This window comes from Pristis pectinata, chromosome 2 (assembly GCF_009764475.1).
Source record: "Pristis pectinata isolate sPriPec2 chromosome 2, sPriPec2.1.pri, whole genome shotgun sequence".
NCBI classification, from domain to species: domain Eukaryota; kingdom Metazoa; phylum Chordata; class Chondrichthyes; order Rhinopristiformes; family Pristidae; genus Pristis; species Pristis pectinata.
The window spans coordinates 373,638-396,500 of NC_067406.1; the positions used below are offsets into that span (position 1 = coordinate 373,638).

At 45.4% G+C, this 22,863-nt stretch overlaps 1 protein-coding gene across 1 annotated transcript in view; it reads left to right on the top strand.

Moving 5' to 3' along the window:
* Nucleotides 1-22,863, top strand: part of LOC127586603 (rhotekin-like) — a 138,012-nt gene that overhangs the window by 29,803 nt on the left and 85,346 nt on the right. The window contains exons 2-5 of the mRNA XM_052044702.1: nucleotides 999-1,198; nucleotides 8,044-8,105; nucleotides 12,320-12,373; nucleotides 12,784-12,901. Of these exons, the coding sequence (XP_051900662.1) occupies nucleotides 999-1,198; nucleotides 8,044-8,105; nucleotides 12,320-12,373; nucleotides 12,784-12,901 (434 nt within the window). The remainder of the gene's footprint in view (nucleotides 1-998; nucleotides 1,199-8,043; nucleotides 8,106-12,319; nucleotides 12,374-12,783; nucleotides 12,902-22,863) is intronic.

Consider the following 22,863-nt stretch of genomic DNA (forward strand, 5'->3'; position numbering starts at 1 on the left):
GTTGCAGGGGAAACTGCCAAGGGACCGGGAGGGGTGGGTGTGAATGGAAGAGCTGACCAGGGATTCATGGAGAGAGTGGTCTCTGCAGAAAGCAGGAAAGGGGGGAGAGGGGAAACGTGACTGGTGGTGGGGTCCTCTTGGAACTGGCGGAAGGGGTAAAGGATGATGCACAGGATGCAGATGCTGGTGGAGAGAATGATGAGGACCAAGGGAACCCCATCTTTGTTCTGGCTGGGGAGAAGGTGAGAGCAGACATGTGGGAAATGGAGGAAATGTGTGTGAGGCTCCAGAAGGGAAGCCACATTTCCTCAATAAGGATGACATTTCAGAGTGCAAATCCTCATCATGAGAACACATTTGAGTGGAAATGGAGAGAAAGGGATTAGTGTTCTTGCAGGGAGGAGGTGTAGTAGCTACTTCACTACTATTGGTGACAGGAAATTTCTAAGGTGGTGCTATTGAAGAGTCGTTGCAAAATAGCAATCAGGCATACTTCTGTGAATTCTCTCGATCTGTATGAACGGTGTGCTAGACAAGTTTTTCACTGTACCTCGGTACATGTGACAATAATAAACCAATTCCAAATCATTATTAATTTTTCTGGATTTGAGAATTGTTGGATCCTGAGTTCTCAAATTCCTGAGCTCTGGAATACCCTCCTTAAACCTCTGCCTCTCTCCATAATCTCAGAAGAATAGTAACGGAGTAATCAGGAAGGGTTTGGGTGCATGGATTTAAAATGAATGGTTCTTTCACAGTCAGGATAACATAATGGTTTGAATGATCTTTTGTGCTTGTAGTTTTACAAGCCTTCTGTGAGTGTTTCAGAATGTTCTCAAACTGCATCTCTTGATTTCATATCTAGAATTTCAATGCTGGACCATTTTTTACACTGACTTTGTGACCCCTTTCCACAAAGAACCAGCCCATCTACTTCTCAGCCAATCCCTAATGCAAGAGGAAAGTGAGTAAACTGCTCATTGTTCTATGCTTTCTAGGACTCTGATTTCCAGAAGAAGATTGACTATGAAATCCGAATGCGGGATGGGGCCTGCAAACTCCTAGCAGCATGTACTCAGAAGGACCAAGCACTGGAAGCAGCAAAGAGCCTGATGATCTGCAATGCACGCATCACGTCCTACATGTCCCAGGTGCAGAGGATGAAGGAAGCTCAGGTGATGCAGCGGCGGACAAGGCGGTAAGCAGCAACACCAAATATAAAAGTATTAAAAGTGAGGGTAGTTGGGGAAAGGGTACGTTCACTCAAGGACAATGCAGGGGATTTGTGCATGGAGCCAGAGCAAGTGGGCGAGCTCCTAAAGGAGGAGAAGGACATGGATAATTGTGAGATTAGGGAAATCATATCTGTAGAAAACCTGAGAACATGGAACAGTACAGCACAGAAACAGGCCCTTCAGCCCATCCTGGGTGAGCTAGCTAATTGGATGTAAATTTGGCTTGGTGGAATGAGGGTGGTAGTGGTGGGTTGTTTTCCAAATTAGAGGCCTGTGACCAGGGGTGTGCTGCAGGGTTTGGTGCTAGGTACTCTGCTCTTTCTCATATATATTAACGATTTGGATGACAGTATTGCTATCGTAGTTAGGAAGTTTGTGGACAACACCAAAATTGGTGGTTAGTGGACCATAGAACCATAGAACACTACAGCACAGAAAACAGGCCATTCGGCCCTTCTAGTCTGTGCCGAAACGTTATTCCGCTAGTCCCATTTACCTGCACCCAGTCCATAACCCTCCAGACCACTCCCGTCCATGTATCTATCCAATTTATTCTTAAGAGTGAACCCGCATTTACTACATCACATGGCAGCCCGTTCCATACTCCCACCACTCTTTGAGTGAAGAAGTTCCACCTGAACCTTTCCCCTTTCACCCTAAAGCCATGTCCTCTCGTACTTATCTCTCCTAATCTCGGTGGAAGGAGCCTATTCGCATTGTCTATACCCCTCATAATTTTGTAAACCTCTATCAAATTTCCCCTCATTCTTCTGCGCTCCAAAGAATAAAGTCCTAACCTGTTCAACCTTTCTCTGTAACTCAACTCCTAAAGACCCGGCAACATTCTAGTAAATCTTCTCTGCACTCTTTCAATCTTACTGACATCCTTCCTATAGCTAGGTGACCAGAACTCCAAATTTGGCCTCACCAATGTCTTATACAACCTCACCATAACATCCCAACTCCTATACTCAATACTTTGATTTATGAATGCCAGGATGCCAAAAGCCTTCTTTACAACCCTGTCTACCTGTGACACCACTTTCAGGGAATTATGTATCTGAACTCCCAGATCCCTTTGTTCCTCCGCACTCCTCAGTGCCCTACCATTTACTGTGTATGTCCTCCCTTGATTTGTCCTTCCAAAATGCAACACCTCACACTTGTCTGCATTAAATTCCATCTGCCATTTTCTGGCCCATTCTTCCAGTTGGTTCAGATCCCTCTGCAAGCTTTGAAAACCTTCCTCGCTGTCCACTACGCCTCCAATCTTAGTGTCATCAGCAAACTTGCTGATCCAATTTACTACATTATCATCTAGATAATTGATATAGACAACAAACAACAATGGCCCCAGCACAGATCCCTGAGGCACACCACTAGTCACAGGCCTCCAATCTGAGAAACAATCGTCCACTACCACTCTGTCTTCTCCCACACAGCCAATGGACAGTGAAGAGGGTCATCTAAGTTTACAAGGGGATCTAGACCAACTTGGGAAGTGGGCCACAGAATGGCAAATGGAATTTAACTTAGACAAGGCAAGGTATTGCACTTTGGTAAGTTAAACCAGAGCAGGAGTTGCAAATAAATGGTAGGGCCCTGGAAAGTGTTGTAGCACAGAGGGACCAAGGGTACAGGTACATACAGTAGTTCCCTGAAAGTGAAAACACAGCTAGATAGGGTGTTGAAGGCGATGTTTGCGTGCTTACCTTCATTAGTTAGGGCAGTGAGTACAGGAGTTGGGATGTCATTTTACAGCTGTGCAGGACTTTGGTGACACTGCATTTTGAATACTGTTTGCAGTACTGATCAACTGTACAGGAAGGATGTCATTAAGCTGGAAAGGGTGCAGAAAAGATTCATGAGGATGTTTTTGGGAATAGAGGCCTTGAGCTATAAGGAAAGACTGGATAGGCTGTTTTTTCCCTTGGAATGTAGGAGGCTGAGGAGTGACCCTGTGGAAGTTTAAAAAAATTGAGGGGTGTAGGTAAGGTGAACGGTCATAGTCTTCTTCCTGGGGTAGGGGTGCCGAAAATGAGAGGGCATGGGTTGAAGGTGAGAGGGGAAATATTCAAATGGGATCTGAGGGGCAACTTTTTCACTCAGAGTGGTGAGTAAATGGAACGAGCTGCCAGAGGAAGTGGTAGAGATGGGTACAATTGCAATGTCTAAAAGACACTTAGACAGGTACTTGGATAGAAAACATTTAAGAGGGATAAGAGCCAAATGCAGGGAAATGGGACTAGCTCAGGGGGACAACACAGATGAGTTGGGCTGAAGTTCCATGCTGTATGACTCTATGACTATCCTGTTTCTTCTGCACCCTCCAAAGCCTCCATATCTTTTCCTGTAATGCAGTGACCAGAACTAAGCACAATACTCCAAGTGTGGCCTAACCAAAGCTGTATCCAGTTGCAACATCCCAACCGCTGAAGGCAAGCATGCCATACACCACTTTTACCCCCCCTATCTACTTGCGCTGACTTTTTGAGGGAGCTATGGACTTCCACCCCAAGATCCCTCTGTACCTCAATGGTCCTAAGGGTCCTGCCATTTACTGTATACAATTGCTCTCTCAAAGTGCAGCACCTCACACTTGCCCGGATTAAACTCCATCTGCCGCTTCTCTGCCCATATTTCTATATCCTGCTGAATCCTTTCACAACCTTCCTCGCCGTCCATAACTCCACCAACTCTTGTGTTGGCTGCCATCGTGGTGGAAATAGAGTTGCTGACAGCATTTAAGAAACATCTGGACGAGATACTTGGATCACCATGGCCTAGAAGGCTGGGATTAATCGTGAATGGGTGGGCATGACATGGTGGGCCGGATGGCCTGTTTCCGGTGACTTTGTGTTTTTGTCTTTGGTGACACAAATGCAACAGTTCAGCAGATAATTAAAGGGAAATGTGGTTTATGATGAAACTTTCCATCACTCACCACAACTGATTTGAAGCATCAGGGAGGGGGAGAGTTATGTAGATACAGTGCATCGTGAGACAGTCATCCCCCCCTTAGAGCAGCTACTTCTAGGGTTTAGGAAGCGGACAGAAGGGTGACTGTCAGGGGAGAGAAAAGGAAAAAGAAAACGAACAGGCAGATAGTACAGAGGACCCCGGAGGCTGTTCCCCTCTATAACAGGTTTTCCGCTTTGGAATCTGTTGAGGGGGATGACATTGCAGGGATCAAGCAGCAGTTGCCGGGTCTTTGGCACTGGGACTGGTCCTGCTGCTCAGAAGGGAAGGGAGGAGAAGAGGAAGGCAGTAGTGATAGGGGACATGATAGAGAAACAGATAGGAGGTTCTGTGGCAGTGAGCATGAATCCCAGATGGTATGTTGCCTCCCAGGTGCCAGGGTCTGGGACGTCTCTGATCGGGTCCACAGGATTCTTGAGTGGGAGGGAGAACAGCCAGAAGTCGTGGTTCATGTTGGTACCAACGACATAGGTAGGAAGAGGGATGAGGTCCTGAAAAGTGAGTTTAGGGAGCTAGGCAGAAGGCTGAAGAACAGGACCTCAAGGGTAGCAATCTCGGGATTGCTGCCAGTGCCACATGATAGTGAAGGTAGGAATAGGAGGATATGGCAAGTGAATGCGTGGCTGAGAAGTGGGCAAGGTTTTAGATTTTTGGATCATTGGGATCTCTTCTGGGGAAGGTGGGACCTGTACAGGGAGGACGGGTTACACCTGAACCCGAGGGGGGCCAATATCCTTGCAGGCAGGTTTGCTAGTGTGGTTCGAGAGGGTTTAAACTAGTTTGCGAGGGGGATGGGAACCAGAGGGGTAGATCAGAGGAAGTAGGGGATGGGGAAAAGTCAGATCTAATGTGTAGAGAGGCTTTGAGGAAGGAGAATCAGAGTACAGGGTAGAAAGGTGGATGGGCTGGTGCATTTACTTAAATGCAAGAAGTATCAGGAATGAGGATGATGAACTGAGAGCTTGGATAAGCACATGGGACTATGATATTGTGGCTCTTGTAGAGACTTGGTTGTCACCAGGGCAGGAATGGATATTGAACATTCCTGGTTTTCAGTGTTTTAAAAGGGATAGGGAGGGGGGGAGAGGAGGAGGAGGAGGAGGGGTGGCGATACTGGTCAGGGATACTATTACAGCTGCAGAAAGGGTGGATAATGTAGAAGGATCCTCTCTAGAGTCAGTATGGGTGGAAGTTAGGAACAAGAAAGGAGCAGTTACTCTACTGGGAGTATTCTATAGGCTCCCCGGTAGCAGCAGGATTACTGAGGAGCAGATTGGGAGGCAGATTTCGGAAAGATGCAAGAATAACAGGGTTGTTATCATGGGAGACTTCAACTTCACAAATATTGATTGGCACCTGCTTAGTGCCAAAGGTTTAGATGGGGCAGAGTTTGTTAACTGTGTCCAGGACGGACTCCTGTCACAGTATGTTGACAGACCGACTAGAGGGAATGCCATATTAGATCTAGTATTAGGTAATGAATCGGGTCAGGTGACAGATCTTTCGGTGGGTGAGCATTTGGGGGACAGTGACCACCGCTCCCTAACCTTTAGCATCGTCATGGACAAGGATAGGAGCACAGAGGACAGGAAGATATTTAATTGGGGAAGGGCAAATTATGAGGCTATAAGGCTAGAACTTGAGAGTGTAAATTGGGATGACATTTTTGAAGGGAAATGTACTATGGAGATGTGGTCAGTGTTCAGGGATCTCTTGCAGGATGTTAGGGATAAATTTGTCCTGGTGAGGCAGAGAAAGAATGGCAGGGTGAAGGGACCATGGGTGACAAGAGAGGTGGAACAACTAGTTAAGAAGAAGAAGGCGCATATATAAGGTGTAAGCAGCAAGGATCAGATAGGCTTGTGAGGAATATAGAGTAGCAAGGAAGGAATTTAAGAAGGGGCTGAGGAGAGCAAGAAGGGGACATGACAAGTCTTTGGTGAGTAGGGTTATAGAGAATCCCAAGGCTTTTTCCTTGTGTGTGAAGAGCAGAAGGATGACGAGAGTGAAGGTAGGTCTGATAAGTGACAAAGGTGGGAAGATGTGCCTGGAAGCTGTGGAAGTGGGTGAGGTTCTCAATGAATACTTCTCTTCAATATTCACCAAAGAGAGGGGTCTTGATGATGCCGAGGACAGTATTGGTAAGGGTAATATTCTAGAACATGTAGATATGAAGAGAGAAGATGTGTTGGAGCTTTTAGAAAATATTAGGACAGATAAGTCCCTGGGGCCTGATGGAATATTCCCCAGGCTGCTTCGCAAGCCGAGGGAGGAAATTGCTTGAACTGTTGGCTAGGTTCTTTGAGTCCTCGTTGTCCACGGGAATGGTACCGGACGATTGGAGGGTGGCAAGTATTGTTCCCTTATTCAAAAAAGGTAGTAGGAATAGTCCAGGGAACTACAGACCAGTGAGCCTTGCGTCTGTGGTGGGCAAGCTGTTAGAAAGGATTCTAAGAGATAGGATTTATGAGCATTTAGAGAATCATGGACTGATTAGGGACAGCCAGCACGGCTTTGTGAAGGGAAGATCTTGCCTCACAAGCCTGATAGGGTTCTTTGAGGAGGTGACCAGGAAGATTGATGAGAGTCGTGCAGTGGATGTGGTCTACATGGATTTTAGTAATGCGTTTGACAAGGTTCCACGTGGTAGGCTTCTTCAGAAGGTCAGAGGGCAAGGGATCCAGGGAGGTTTGGCTGTGTGGATTCAGAATTGGCTTGTCAGTAGAAAGCAGAGGGTTGTGGTGGAGGGAGTGCATTCAGGTTGGAGGGCTGTGACTAGTAGTGTTCCATAAGGGTCAGTTCTGGGACCTCTACTTTTCGTGATTGTTATTAATGACTTGGATGAGGGCTTGGAAGGGTCGGTTAGCAAGTTTGCAGGCGACACAAAGATCAGTGGTGTTGTGGATAGTGTGGAGGGCTGTCAAAGCTTACAGAAGGATATTGATAGGATGCAGAGCTGGGCTGAGAAGTGGAAGATGGAGTTCAATCCAGAGAAGTGTGAGGTGGTACACTTTGGAAAGACAAACTCCAAGGCAGAGTACAAGGTTAATGGCAGGATTCTGGGCAGTGTGGAGGAGCAGAGGGATCTGGGGGTTCATATCCACAGATCACTGAAAGTTGCCTCACAGGTGGATAGGGTAGTTAAGAAAGCTTATGGGATGTTAGCTTTCCTAAGTCGTGGGATCGGGTTTAAGAGCTGCGAGGTAATGATGCAGCTCTACAAAACTCTGGTTAGACCACACTTGGAGTACTGTGTACAGTTCTGGTCGCCTCATTATAGGAAGGATGTGGAGGCGTTGGAAAGGGTGCAGAGGAGATTTACCAGGATGCTGCCTGGTTTGAAGAGTATGGATAATGAGGAGAGACTAAAGGAGCTTAGGGCTTTACCCATTGGAGAGGAGGAGGATGAGAGGAGACATGATAGAGGTGTGCAAAATATTAAGAGGAATAGATAGAGTGGACAGCCAGCACCTCTTTCCCAGGGCACCGATGCTCAATACAAGAGGGCATGGATTTAAGGTAATGGGTTGGAAGTTCAAGGGAGATATCAGAAGGAGGTTTTCCACCCAGAGAGTGGTTGGTGCATGGGACGCACTGCCTAGGGTGGTGGTGGAGGCTGATACGTTGGTCAAGTTCAAGAGATTGTTAGATAAACATATGGAGGAATTTAAAATAGGGGGATATGTGGGAGGAAGGGGTTAGTTAGTCTTAGGCGAGGTTTAAAGGTCAGCACAACATGGTGGGCCGAAGGGCCTGTATTGTGCTGTATTGTTCTATGGTTCTATATTGATCCTGTGTATCGCTGCACTCATTCCTGTTTTCTCAGCAGATCCTCAGATGCTGGCCTCCTTGAAGATCGTTTGCCATGCAAGGGGACGGTTAGTATATCAGGTAGGAACAGAGGAGCAAAACTTGGTTAAAATTTGCACTGATCAAGTGTACCTGGTTTTCTGTTTGTCCGTGAGAGGGCATTGCTGGCAACGTAGCACCTACTGTTCATCACTCATTTCCTTGCTAGTGAAGATGGGCAGCAGATTTCTTACTTGAGGGATTTCAGGGAACTGGATGGGAATGAAGCCATTCTAGTAGTTTTTTTTAATTTCCAGATTTTCATGTATTAGATTCCAGGATGGACATTGCTCCTGCCCCTGCATCAAAGGTCCAGAATTCTGGCTGCCAGTTTTGTTACTAATGGCACTGCCTCACAGTGCCTCAGCAGTTAGTCATAGTCATTCAGCATGGAAACGGGTCCCACATCTCAACTCGTCCATGCCGACCAAGTTGCCCGAGCTGGTCCACTGTTGTTTATCATCTATATCAACAATTTGGATGACAGTGTTGTTAACATGGTGGTGTAGTGGACAGTGAAGAGTGTTATTTAAGTTTACCAGGAGGTCTAAACCAATTTAGGAAGTGGGCCAAAAAATGGCAAATGAAATTTAACTCTGACAAATGCAAGGTGCTGTACTTTAGTAAGTTAAACCAGGGAGGACTTGCAGAGTAAATAGTAGGGCCCATGTCACATGCATACAGAATGGGGAAGAAGGCAGTCAGGATATTGAGTTGGGACATTATGTTTCAGCTGTACGAGATATTGGTGAGACCACACTTGGAGTATTGTGTGCAGTTCTGGTCACCTGTGTATTAGAAGGATGTCATTAAGCTGGAAATGGTGCAGTAAAGATTCATGAGGATGTTACCAGGACTGGAGGGTTTTCTATACTCAAAGCCCTGACTGATGAAGGCCAACATGCCAAACACCTACTTCACCACCTTGTCAACCTGTGATGCCACTTTCAGCGAACTATGCACTTGTGCTCCCAGGTCCCTCTGTTCCATAACACTCCCCAGGGCCCTACCATTCACTGTACGAGTCCTACCTTGGTGTAATCTCCCAAAATGCAATACCTCACGTTTATCTGGATTGAAAGCCATTTGCCAATCCTCAGCTCGCATACCAAGCTGATCAAGATTCCCCGTGTAATTTTTGATAACTGTCTTTCTGTCTACGACACCACCTATTTTAGTGTCATCTGCAAATTTACTAACCATGTGTTGTACATTCTCATCCAAATCAATAATGTAGGTGAGAAATAACAATGAGCCCAGCAATGACCCGAGGCACACCACTAGTCACGGGCCTCTAGTTCAGCAAACAACCTTCCACCATCACCCCCTACTTTCTACCATCAAGCCAATTGTGTATCCAATTAGCCAGCTCTCCCTGGATTCCATGTGATCTAACCTTCCAGAGCAGCCCACCATGTGGAAACTTACTGAAGTCCATATAGACTATGTCTACTGCCCTGCCCTCATTCGACCTTTTTTGTCACATCATCAAAAAAATTCAATTGTCCTTGAGACATGATCTCCCACACACACAGCCTTGCTGACTACCCCTAATCAATTCTTTTCTTTCCAGATGCACATGTATCTTATCCCTCAGAATCCTCTCCAGTAACTTACCTGCCATAGATGTTAGGCTTACTGGCTTATAGTTGTGAAGTTTTTCTTTAAGATAAGATCTTTATTAGTCACATGTACATCGAAACACACAGTGAAATGCATTTTTTGCGTAGTGTTCTGGGGCCAGCCTGCAAGTGTCGCCACGCTTCCGGCGCCAACATAGCATGTTCACAACTTCCTAACCTGTACGTCTTTGGAATGTGGGAGGAAACCCACGCAGACATGAGGAGAACGTACAACCTCCTTACAGACAGCGGTGGGAATTGAACCTGGGTCACTGGTGCTGTAAAGCATTACGCTAACCGCTACACTACCGTGCCTGCCCTTAAATAAAAGCACGACATTCGCTAACCTCCAGTCTACTGTTACCTCACCCGTGGATAAAGATATCTTCATATCTCAGCCAGGGCTTCCACAATTTCTACTCAATCCTCCCACAGTGTTAACATAGAACAGTACAGCACAGAACAGGCCCTTCGGCCCACAATGTTGTGCCAACATAGCTATTCCCTCCTACCTACAGAATTGCCAGATTCCTCTAATTTTCTCATTCATGTGCCATCCAAGCCCCCCTTAAAAGCCCCCAATGAATTTGCCTCCACCACCCTATCAGGCAACGCATTCCAGGCATCCACCACTCTCTTAGTAAAAAACGTACCCCTCACGTCTGTTCTGAACCTACCCCTCACGGCAGTCACGGTAGTGTAGCAGTTAGCGTAATGCTATTACAGTGCCAGCGACCCAGGTTCAATTCCCGCCGCTGTCTCTAAGGAGTTTGTACTGTTACATACCAGCAACAATAGAAACACACCGAGTCATGTATAATTGTTAGAAACTATTTTATTAATAACTACTTATGATAATAAAAGTAAAAACATTACATATCAAACATAGTCCCCAAAACTAAATTCAAAGTGTGTGTGGCAAATTCCCAAACCCCAAGTCTAGGAATAGTTCTCAAAGTTCAGTTCAGCAAGTCATAAGGTGAAACATGAGCAAAGGCTTTTGCAAAACCACCGTTGACTGAAGAGAAAATATAGAGAGAATATAGAGAGAATTTACGAAATCCACATGTTCCACGATGGCACCCATACAACACCTCAATCACTGATGATCTCCTTTGCTTTGTTCCGAAGTATCTGCCACCCCGAAGGCATTCGATACGTGGCCGCCCACAGAAATACCTGCTTCCCCACTACAGGTTAACGACAAAGTGGACTCCACTTGTTTGCTCCAAAAATCCATACATGGATTGTAGTGACAGACACAGCGATTGTTCTTCATCCATTGTTACAGACACCAGCAGTCAGTGTCTCTGTCTCTCCTTCAACCCTAACCCTAACCCTAACCCTAAGGCACCAACACACACACTACTACTCTATTGTCCAGGTGCCTTAAAGGGACATTCACCAAATAGCAACCCTGTGTCTGCGTGGGTTTCCTCTGGGTGCTCCGGTTTCCTCCCACATTCCAAAGATGTACTGGTTAGGAAGTTGTAGGCATTGCTACGTTGGCGCCGGAAGCATGGTGACACTTGCAGGCTGCCCCCAGAACACCATGAAAAAGATGCATTTCACTGTGTATTGCGATGTACATGTGACTAATAAAGATATCTTATCTTGTCTCTCACCTTAAATGCATGCCCTCTGTTATTGGATCGTTCAATAATGGGAAAAAGATATTACTTGTCCACCCTATCTATGCCCCTCATAATTTTGTACACTTCCAACAGATCACCCCTCAGCCTCCGCCGCTCCAGAGCCCATGTCCAACCTCTGCTGATAGCACTAATCCAGGCAGCATCCTCGTAAACCCCCTCTGCACCCTCTCTAAAGCCTTGACATCCTTCCTATGGTGAGGTGACCAGAATTGCACGCAATTGTTCTTGGATATACCTGATCAGGCCCCAGAGATTACTGAAGTTGTTTAGTAAAGTTGTTTTGCTTAAATGTCCTGCATGTCACGTTCTACTGCTTCCGTACAGTGAATTCAATCAGGGTATGATTAATCTCCTTCACGAGGTCTACAATAATGTAACTTCTTGGCCTTTGACTTTGTGTTTGACATGTTCTCGTACCACATTTTAACCCCTCCAAATTCAGTGATTTATCAATTGATCTATTTGAATCTATTTAGGGCAGCAACAGAATTAAGGTGCAAAAAAAACAGAAGTGCTGGAGGAACTCAGAGGGTTGAACAGCATCTGTGGGAGAAGCTGGGAGACCGTGCACCAGTTCTCATTGGTGGGTCGGTGGAGAGAATTAGTAGCTTCAAGTTCGTGGGCATTAACATGTCAGATGACCTGTCCTGCATGTCAGCAAATACTCTAACAAACTTCTACAGATACACTGTTGAAAGCATCCAGCATCTGCAGTCTCTTGTGTTTCCGTGGAATTTAGGGATTTGGAAGTAAATTTTTGCAATATTTGTCTATGCAAGACAGTGTTTGACAGATTTGGGGCTGAGGAGGTCAGTAAGAGGGATGAGACTATTCAAGGCAGATAGAGATTTTTGAATAATGAGGAAATTGTAGGAGTTGGGAATTGTGTGGGAATGTGGCTGAGGTACCAGTACAGCCATAATAGAATTGAATGCCAGACTGGGCTTGCGGGATACCAATGTTTTGTTCTTATTAACAGATTTTCGAATTCCTTTGATGTGGAAAGACACTGAGTACTTCAGAAATAAAGGAGGTGAGAACTGCAATGTGTTTGAGTGAATGTTGGTTATGAAGTCTGTGTGAGGTGGAGAGGGGTGGGAGGCAGGGGGGAGTGTGGAAAAGTGTATGAAGGGCAGGGAGGTTGGGAAGGGAAATAGGAAGAGAAGGAGTATGAGAGGAGGATGTGAGTGGAGAGGAATTGGAGAGGGAAAGGAATTGGTCTGGGAAAGGTGTTAATGGGGCAGAAAAGGGTGGAAAGAAGATGAAGGAGTCGGTAAGGAGGGTGGATAATCAGGTGTAGCATGAGGAAGAGGGTTGCTGAAGTAAGTTGAGAGGAAAGAGGAGGAGACTAACTGGACGAAAAGGTCAGGGAGTGGGGAGAAGATTGTCTTTCAGTCCGTGGTGTTTCTGGTTTCACAAACTCTCATGCAGTTTACTCCACAGATGTTCATCGTTATGCAGTGTTCGGCTTGATGCAGATTGGTTGCGACATTTATGACACAGAGATGGTGATAGTGGATCGCACCATGACTGATATTTGCTTTGAAAGTGCTGTTGTGTTGTAAGTAGAAAACTGCGCTACACAAGTCAGCTAACCAAGTGTCCACTGAATATTGCTGAACAGAACATAGGGCATAGAATATAGAACAACACAGCACAGAAACAGCCCTTTGGCCCATGTCTGTGCCAAACACGATGACAAATTAAACTAAATCTCTTCTGCCTGCACATGATCCATATCCCTCCATTCCATATTCATGTGCCTGTCCAAAAGCCTCAAATGCCACTGTAGTATCTGCCTCCACCACCACCCCTGGCAGCCCATTCCAGATATCCACCACACTGTGTACATAAAAACATTTCCCTCAAATCTCCTTTGTATTTCCTCCCTCCCCCCTTAAAGCTATGCCCTCTGGTATTTGATATTTCTTCCCCAGGATAAAGACTATCAATGTCTACCCTCTCTTTGCCTGTTATAATTTTATAAACTTCTGTCAGGTCTCCCCTCAGCCTCCAACATTCCAGAGAAAACAACCCAAGTTTGTTCAACCTCTCTTTATAGCACATGCCCTCCAATCCAGGCAGCATCCTGGTAAACCTCTTCTGCACCCTCTCCAAAACCTCCACATCTATCCTATAATGGGGCAACCAGATTTGCACACAATGTCAGAATTGGAATCAGATATATTGTCACTGATTTGTATGACATGAAATGTTGTTTTCCAGCAGCGGTACAGTGCAAAGACAAAGTTACTATAAATTACAAAAATAAATAGAGTGAAAAAAGAAATAAAAGTAGTTCATTGGTTCATGGACCGTTCAGTAATCTGATGGTGGAGGGGAAGAAGCTTTTTTCTGAGTTGTTGAGTGTGGGCCTTCAGGCTCCTGTACCTCCTTCCCAATGGTAGTAACGAGAAGAGTGCATGTCCTGGATGGTGAAGATCCTTAAAGATGCATGCTGCCTTCTTGAGGCACAATGTGTTCTTGGATCAGTAGAACCTCTTCTGGGCAGGGATGACCTGTACAAGAGGGACGGGTTGCACTTTAACTGGAGGGGAGCCTACTAGATGGCTGATGGCCTACTCCCGTTCCTACTTCTTATGTTATTATGAGCCAATATCCTGGCTGGGAGGTTTGTTAGTGCTGCTCAGGAGGGTTTAAACTAGTTTGACAGGGAGATGGGAACCAGAGCACCAGGTCAGAAAGTGGAAGGATTGAGAGGAAGGTAGATGTCATGACCAGTAAAAACAGACAGGAGCAAAGTAATAGACACGATGGGACAGATGGGTTGAAGTGCATGTATATTAATGCTAGAAGTATTATGGGTCAGGGTGATGAACCTAGAGCATGGATCAGTACATGGAACTATGATGTTGTGGCCATTACAGAGACTGGTTGACAGAGGGACAGGAATGAATGTTTAATGTTCCAGGGTATCGATGTTTTAGAAAAGATACAGAGGGAGGTAAAAGAAGTGGGGGGGGGTTGCACTATTGACCATGGACAACATCACAGCTGCACTCAGGACAATGGAGAGCTCATCCACTGAGTTCACTTCAGCAGAACTCAAAAATAAAAGGTGCAATCATTCTGATGGGATTATACTACAGACCCCCCCACCGCCCCCCCCCCCCCACCCAATAGCCACCAGGACATTGAGGAACAGATATACAGGCAGATTAGGGACATGTGTAAAACTAACAGGGTTGTTGTAGTGCGTGACTTCAACTTCCCTAATATAGACTGGAACCTCCTTAGTGCAAGGGGGTTAGATGGGGGCAGAATTTAAAGAGCAGACCACCCCTGTGGCTGTTCCCACCAACAATAAGTGTTCTAGCATTAATATACATGCACTTCAACCCGTCTGTCCCATTGTGTCTATTACTTTGCTCCTATCTGTTTTTACTGGTCATGACATCTACCTTCCTCTCAATCCTTCCACTTTCTGACCTGGTGCTCTGAGTTGTGTCTCTGGCACCAAGACTGGACCCTCAGCTCAGAAAGGAAAGAGGAATAGAGGAGAGCAGTAGTGATAGGGGATTCGATAGTTAGGGGGACAGATAGGAGATTCTGTGGGTGAGATCGAGAATCCTGGATGGTCTGTTGCCTCTCTGGTGCCAGGGTCTGCAATATTGAGTTATTAATATTTTCAGGAGGGAGGCTGAGCAGCCAGATGTCATGGTCCATGTAGGGACTAATGACGTGGCTAGGAAGGAGGTCCTGCAAAGAGAGTGTAGAGAATTAGGTGCAAAGTTGAAGGACAGGACCTCCAAGGTTGCAATCTCAGGATTACTTCCTGTGCCACGAGCTAGTGAGGCTAGAAATGGTAGGATCATGCAGCTAAATACGTGGCTAAGGAGATGGTGCAGGAGGGAGGGCTTCATGTTCTGGACAATTAGGCTTCCTTCCAGGGAAGGTGGGACCTGTTCCGACAGGACAGTTTGCACCTGAACTGGAGGGGGACTAACATGTGGGTAGGTTTGCTAGTGCTGCTCTGGGGTGTTTAAACTAGATTTTCAGGAGGAGGGGAACCAGAGGGTTAGAGCAGATAGTGAGGTGGAGGAGGTTAAAGGTCATGTGAGGACTGCATGTTCTGATAGAAATCAAAGGTTTGTACATGACAGAAATGTTCTTAGATGCATCTATTTCAATGCAAGGATAACTGTAGGTAAGGCAGATGAGTTTAGGGTGCAGATTGGCATGTGGGATTACAACATTATTGCTATTAATGAGACTTGGTTGCAGGAGGGGCAGGACTGGCAGCTTAATGTTCCAGGGTTCTGTTGTTTCAGACGTGATAGAGGGGGAGGGATGAAAGGGGGAGGAGTGGCATTACTGGTCAGGGAAAATATCACAGCTGTGTGTAGACAGGACAGCCCGGAGGGCTCATCTACAGAGGCCATATGGGTGGAGCTGAGGAACGAGAAAGGTGTGACCACACTAATAGGGTTGTATTATAGACTGCCCAATAGTCAGAGAGAATTGGAGGAACAAACCTGTAGGGAGATTGCAGACCGATGTAAGAAACAAAGTTGTAACAGTAGGAGATTTTAAACTTCCACATGTTGACTGGGACTCCCACACTGCGAAAGGGCTGGATGGCTTGGAGTTTGTCAAATGTGTTCAGGAAAGTCTTCTAAATCAATATATAGAGGTACCAATGAGAGTGAATGCAATACTTGATCTCCTATTAGGGAACCAGATAGGTCAGGTGACAGAAGTATGTGTAGGTGAACTTTGGGTCCAGTGACCATAATGTCATTAGTTTCAAGTTAATTATGGATAAGGACAGGTCTGGTCCTCAAGTTGAGGTTCTAAATTGGAGAAAGGCCAATTTTGTGGAAATGAGAAAGGATCTAGGAAGAGTGGATTGGGATAAGTTGTTTTCTGGCAAGGATGTGTTCAGTAAGTCGAAGGCCTTCAAAAGGTGAAATTTTGAGAGGGCAGAGTTTGCATGTTCCTGGCAGGATTAAAGGCAAAGTTAACAAGCATAGGGAACCTTGGTTTTCAAGGGATATCAGCGATCTGGTTCAGAAAAAGAGAGGTGTATAGCAGGTATAGGCAACTAGGAACAAATGAGGTACTTGAAGAGTATAGAAAGTGTAAGAAAATACTAAAGGAAATCAGGAAAGCAAAAATAAGACATGAGGTTCCTTGGATATTTCCTTGGACATTGAGAGAGACTAGTGTAGAAATTGCAGGGGCCCTGGCAGATATTTAAAATGTCCTTAGCCACATGTGTGGTGCCAGAGGACTGGAGGGTAGCTCGTGTTGTTCCATTGGTTAAAAGGCTCTAAAAGTAAACCAGGTAATTACAGGCCAGTGAGCCTGACATCAGTCGTAGGTAAATTATTGGAAGGTGTTCTGAGAGATCAGGTATACAGGTATTTGGACAGCCAAGGGCTGATTAAGGATAGTCAGCATAGCCTTGTGCGTGGTAGATCATGTTTAATGAATCTTGTAGAGTTTTGAGGAGGTTACCAAGAAAGTAGATGAAGGAAAGGCTGTGGATGTTGTCTACATGGACTTTAGTAAGGCATTTAACAAGGTCCCACATGGGAAGTTAGTTCAGAAGGTTCAGACACTAGGTATTCATGGAAAGGTTGTAAACTGGATTTGAAATTGGCTGTATGGGAGAAGACAGAGAGTGGTAGTGGATGATTGTTTCTCAGACTGGAGGCCTGTGACTAGTGGTGTGCCTCAGGATCTGTGCTGGGTCCATTGTTGTTTGTCATCTATATCAATGATCTAGATGATAATGTAAATTGGATCAGCAAGTTTGCTGATGACACTAAGATTGGAGGCGTAGTGGACAGCGAGGAAGGATTTCAAAGCTTGCAGAGGGATCTGGACCAACTGGAAAAATGGGCCAGAAAATGGCAGATGGAATTTAATGCAGACAAGTGTGAGGTGTTGCATTTTGGAAGGACAAATCAAGGTAGGACATACACAGTAAATGGTCGGGCTCTGAGGAGTGCGGAGGAACAAAGGGATCTGGGAGTTCAGATACATAATTCCCTGAAAGTGGTGTCGCAGGTAGACAAGGTTGTAAAGAAGGCTTTTGGCATCCTGGCATTCATAAATCAAAGTATTGAGTACAGGAGTTGGGATGTTATGGTGAGGTTGTATAAGACATTGGTGAGGCCAAATTTGGAGTATTGTGTGTAGTTCTGGTCACCGAACTGTAGGAAGGATATTTGTAAGATTGAAAGAGTGCAGAGGAGATATACTAGAATGTTGCTGGGTCTTGAGGAGTTAAATTACAGGAAAAGATTGAACGGGTTAGGGCTTTATTCCTTGGAGCGCAGAAGTGAGGTGAGATTTGATAGAGGTTTACAAAATTATGAGGGATATAGACGGTAAAGGTGAGTAGGCTCTTTCCACCTAGATTAGGAGAGATAAGTACAAGAGGACATGGCTTTAGGGTGAAAGGGGAAAGATTTAGGGGGAACTTCTTCACTCAGTGGTGGGAGTATGGAACAGGCTGCCATCTGATGTGGTAAATGCAGGCTCACTCTTAAGTTTTAAGAATAAATTGGGTAGATACATGGATGGGAGAGGTCTGGAGGGTTGTGGACTGGGTGCAGGTCAATGGGACTAGCAGAATAAAGTTTCAGCACAGACTAGAAGAGCTGAATGGCCTGTTTTCGGTGCTGTAGTGTTCTATGGTTCTTGACATTAGTCCCACCAAGGTGCAACCCCTCACATTTATCCAGGTTAAACTATCTGCCATTTCTCTGCCCACATCTGCAGCTCATCTATATCACGCTGTATCTGTCACCAGTGTTCTGCACTATTCACAACTCCAATCTTGGTATCATTTGCAAACTTACTAACCCACCCATCAACATACTCATCCAGGTCATTTATGTACATCACAAACAGCAGAGGTCCCAGCACAGATCCCTGCAGAACACCACTACTCACAGGCCTCCAGCCCGTATAAGTCCCTGCAACCATTCTTAAATGATACTGTTGTCCCTGTCTCAACCACTTTCTCTGGCAGCTCATTCCATACACTCACCTCTGTGGGAAAAGTTGCCCCTCAGGTCTCTTTTAAATCTTTCCCCTCACACCCTGAAACTATGCCCCCTAGTTTTAGACCCTCCCTACCCTGGGGAAAAGACTTACCATCCACTTTATCTAGCCCTTTCATTATTTTCTCCTCAGTAAACACTGAGGAGAAATAGTTGTTAAAAATCCCATCCATCTCCTGTAGCTGGAGACACAGGCAGCCCTACTGATCTCTAAGGTGACCTACCCTCTCCCTGGCCATCATTTTATTCTTAATATTAGCTTTCAAACTTCTTGGGATTTTCCTTAACCTTACCTCCCAGATCCATCTCATACCCTCTTTTGACCTCTGATTTCCCTCTTAAGAGTATTCTTAATCTTCTTATAGTCAACCAGGGATTCACTCGTCCCCAACCTCCTAAACCCAATGTATGCTTCCTTCTTTTTCTTGTCAAAAAGGCAACACACCCTCCTCACTTACCTGTACCTCTGTCATGTCTGTACCACCTGTATCCTGGCACATTGAGCTGCCAGTCCCGAGCTTCTCTCAGCCATGTTTCTGTTATGGCTGTAACATCCCAGTCCTCAGAGCCAATCCATGCTCTGCATTTGTCCACCTTGCCTGTTAAACCTTGTGCATTGAAATAAATGCAATTTAACTGGGTATTCCTTTCCATACCTTCACTGTGCCCCTGGCTCTCCTGATGACTAAACTTGCTCTCGCTGGTTACTGCTTTATCCCATGACTTGCTCCTGTTTAGAGTCTCACCACTTCCACCCCACCCCCAGAAATCTAGTTCATGACAGCAACCCTGTTATTTTTGCACCTTTCCAAAATTTGCCTAATTATCTGCTCCTTAGTGTCCTGGTTGCTATTGGGTGGGGGTGGAGGGGGGTGGTCTATAGAATAATCTCAATTGCTCCCTTCCTGTTTCTGAAATCCACTCACACTGACTCAGTAGATAATTCTTTTCTGAAGCTGTGATACTATCCCTGATTAGCAATGCCACTTTCACCCCCCCATCTTTTACCTCCCTCCCTGTACCTTTTGAAACATGCAAGCTTAGAACATCAAGCAGCAAATCTTGTCCTTGTGACAGCCAAGTCTCTAATGGCCACAACATCGTAATTCCACGTATTGATCCATGCTCTAAGTTCATGCCCTATCTGCTGCCTATCCTTCCTCACAGTCCCTCTGCACATTTTATCTATGCCAAATGCTCCATCATCTGACCTAACACTCTGGACCCATCCCCATGGGAATCTCCTTTGGTACACCTTTTTTACCACCCTATTTTCCACCTTCAAGGAGGTATGGACTTGGACCCCAAGATCCCTCTTGCATATCACTGTTAAGGGTCTTGCCATTAACTGTACTGTCTCCTTACATTTGATCTTCCAAAGTTCAACACCTCACCTTTGGCCATCTGCCATTTCTCTGCCCATATCTGCAGCTGATCTATATCTCACTATTCTTCTACGCTATCCACAACACCACCAATCTTTGTATCATCTGAAAACTTACTGACCCACCCATCTACATCATCATCTGGGTCAATTATATATATTACAAACAGCAGGGGTCCCTGCAGAACACCACTAGTCACAGACTTCCAGCCAGGATAAGTTCCATTGACCACTACCCTCTGTCTTCTATGGGCAAGCCAATTCTGAATCCAAATGGCTAATTCACTGTGGATTCCATGCATCCTAATCTTCTGGATGAGCCTACCATGAGGGACCTCAAACACCTTACTAAAATCCATGTAGACAACATCCACAGCTCTACCTTCATCAATCACCTTTGTCACCTCCTCAAAAAAACTCAGTCAAGTTAGTAAGACACGATTTGCCCCACACAAAGCCCTGCTGACTGTCCCCAATTAGGCCATGCTCATAAATCCTATCCCTAAGAATCCTCTTCAGTAACTTCCCTACCACTGACATGAGACTCTCTGAAGTTCCCAGGATCATCCCAATTTCCCTTCTTGAATAATGGAACATTAGCAACTAGCCAGTCCTCTAGGACCTTGCCTTTGACTGGAGAGAACACAAAGATCTTGGTCAAGGTCCCAGCAATCTCATCTCCCATTTCTCTCAATGAACTGGGCACTTATCCACCTTAATTTTCTTTGAGACCCAACACTACCTTCTTAGTTATCTCAAAATGCCCTAGCATATTAGCACACTTCACATTGATCTCCCTGTCCTTCATGTCCTTCTCCTTCGTAAATTTACCTCTCATTGTCTTGGTGTAGCAGCCAGCATAATCAAAGACCTCACGAACAGTATGCAAGACAAGTTTTTCACTGTATCTCGGTACAAGTGACAATGATAAACCAATACCATGCTTAAGCCCATTTACCCAGCTGATCGAGATCCTGCCATATTTCTTGATAACCATCTTCACTGTCGATGATGCCACCTATTTTAGTGTCATCTACAAACTCACTAACCATATACATTCTCATCCAAATGTTTGATATAGATGACAAACAACAATGGACCCAGTACTGACCCCTGGCGAACACCACTAGTCACGGGCCTCCAGTCAGAAAGTCAACCTTCCACCATCACCCTTTCCTTCCCACCAACAAGCCAATTCTGTGTCCAGCTCTCCCTGGTTACCATACAATCTGAATTTCCAGAGCAGCCTATCATGTGGAACCTCATCAAATGCCTTACTGGTTCCTATAGACCACGCCTACTACCCTGCCCTCATCAAGCTTCTTGGTTACTTCTTCCAAAGAAATCAAATTTGTGAGACATGATCTCCCACACACAAAGTTGCACTGACCACTCCTAATCAACCACTGCCTTTTGAAATGCACATATATTTTATTCCTTCAGAATCTCCTCCAATAACTTACCTACCACAGATGCAAGGCTCATTAGTCTATGGTTCCCAGGTTTTTCTTTGCAGCCCCTCTTAATGTCACAAACGAGTCCCACAGCAATACAGCACAGATACAGGCCCTTCACCCCTCAGCCTCCGCCGCTCCAGAGAAAAGAGCCCAAGTTTGTCCAGCCTCTCCTGATAGCACATGCCCTCTAATCCAGCCAGCATCCTAGTAAACCTCATCTGCACCCTCTCTAAAGCTTCAACATCCTTCTTATAATGAGCTGACCAGAATTGCACGCAATAGTCTAAATGCAGCCTAACCAGACTTCAAAGAGATGCATCACAACTTCTTGACTCTTGTACTCAATACCTCAATTAATGAAAGCAAGCATTCCATAAGCCGCCTTAACCACCCTGTCTACCTGTGTAGCCACTTTCAATGAGCCATGGACATTCACCCCAAGGTCTCTCTTCAACACTGTTGAGCCTCTTAAGACAGTATACTGCCTCTTTTACATAAGCAGCCTGGGAGCCGTTGGAGCAGCAGTTCCCTTTCAGGTACGGTGAGTGTATTTAAAAAGTTAAATCAGTGGAGGGCAATTGAAGGGTTGAAAAGAGTGTTGAGTGGTTGATTAGAGGGAGTGAGTACTTGAGGTAATTGGCAGGGACAAATCTAAGGAGGAGTAGCCAGTGAGGCTGAGGCTGAGAATTAATATAGGAATAGGCAATGAAGGCAGCAGTTAGGGCAGTCATGTGCTCTGTATGCAGTATGTGGGAAGTCAGGGATGGCACACTTGTCCCTGATGACTACACCTGTAAAAGGTGCATCCAGCTGGAACTGGAGCTGGATGAACTCCAGATCATCTGAGAGGCAGACATAGACAGGAGTTTCAGGGAGATGGTCACCCCTAAAAGTCATGAGGCAGGTACCTGGGTGAATGTCAAGAGAGGGAAGGAGTATGGACCTGGTGTTGGGTAAAGAGCCTGGCCAGGTGACTTCAGTGGGAGAACAGTCAGGCAACAGTGACCACAACTCCTTAAGTTTTAAGATAGCTATAGATAAGGATAAGTATGGACCTTGTGGGAGAGTATTAAATGGGAGCAGGGCAAATTACAAGAGCATTAGGCAGGAACTAGGGAGAGTTGGTTGGGAACAGCTGCTTTTGGGCAAGTCTCCATCTTACATGTGGGTTAGGTGTTTAAAGACCAACTGCACAGAGTACAGGACAGGTATGTTCCTTCCAGAAGGAAGGACAAGGATGGCAAGGTAAGGGAACCTTGGATGATGAGAGAGGTGGTGAATTTAGTAAAGAAGAAACAAGAAGCATATGTGAAGTTTAGGAAGCTAAAATCAAATGGAGCCCTTGAATTAGAAAGCCAGGAAAGAACTCAAGAAGAGAATTAGGAAAGCTAGGAGTGGCTATGAAAAGTCCTTGGCAAGTAGGATTAAAGAGAATCCCAAGGCATTCTATACATACATCAGGAGCAAGAGGATAACTAGGGAGAGGGTAGGACCACTTAAGGATAAAGGAGGAAACATATGCTTGGAGGTGGAGGATGTGGGCAAGGTCTGAAATGAGTACTTTGATATTGGTTTATTATTGTCACTTGTACTGAGGTACAGTGAAAAACTTGTCTTACAAACTGATCTTGGGTCAATTCATTAC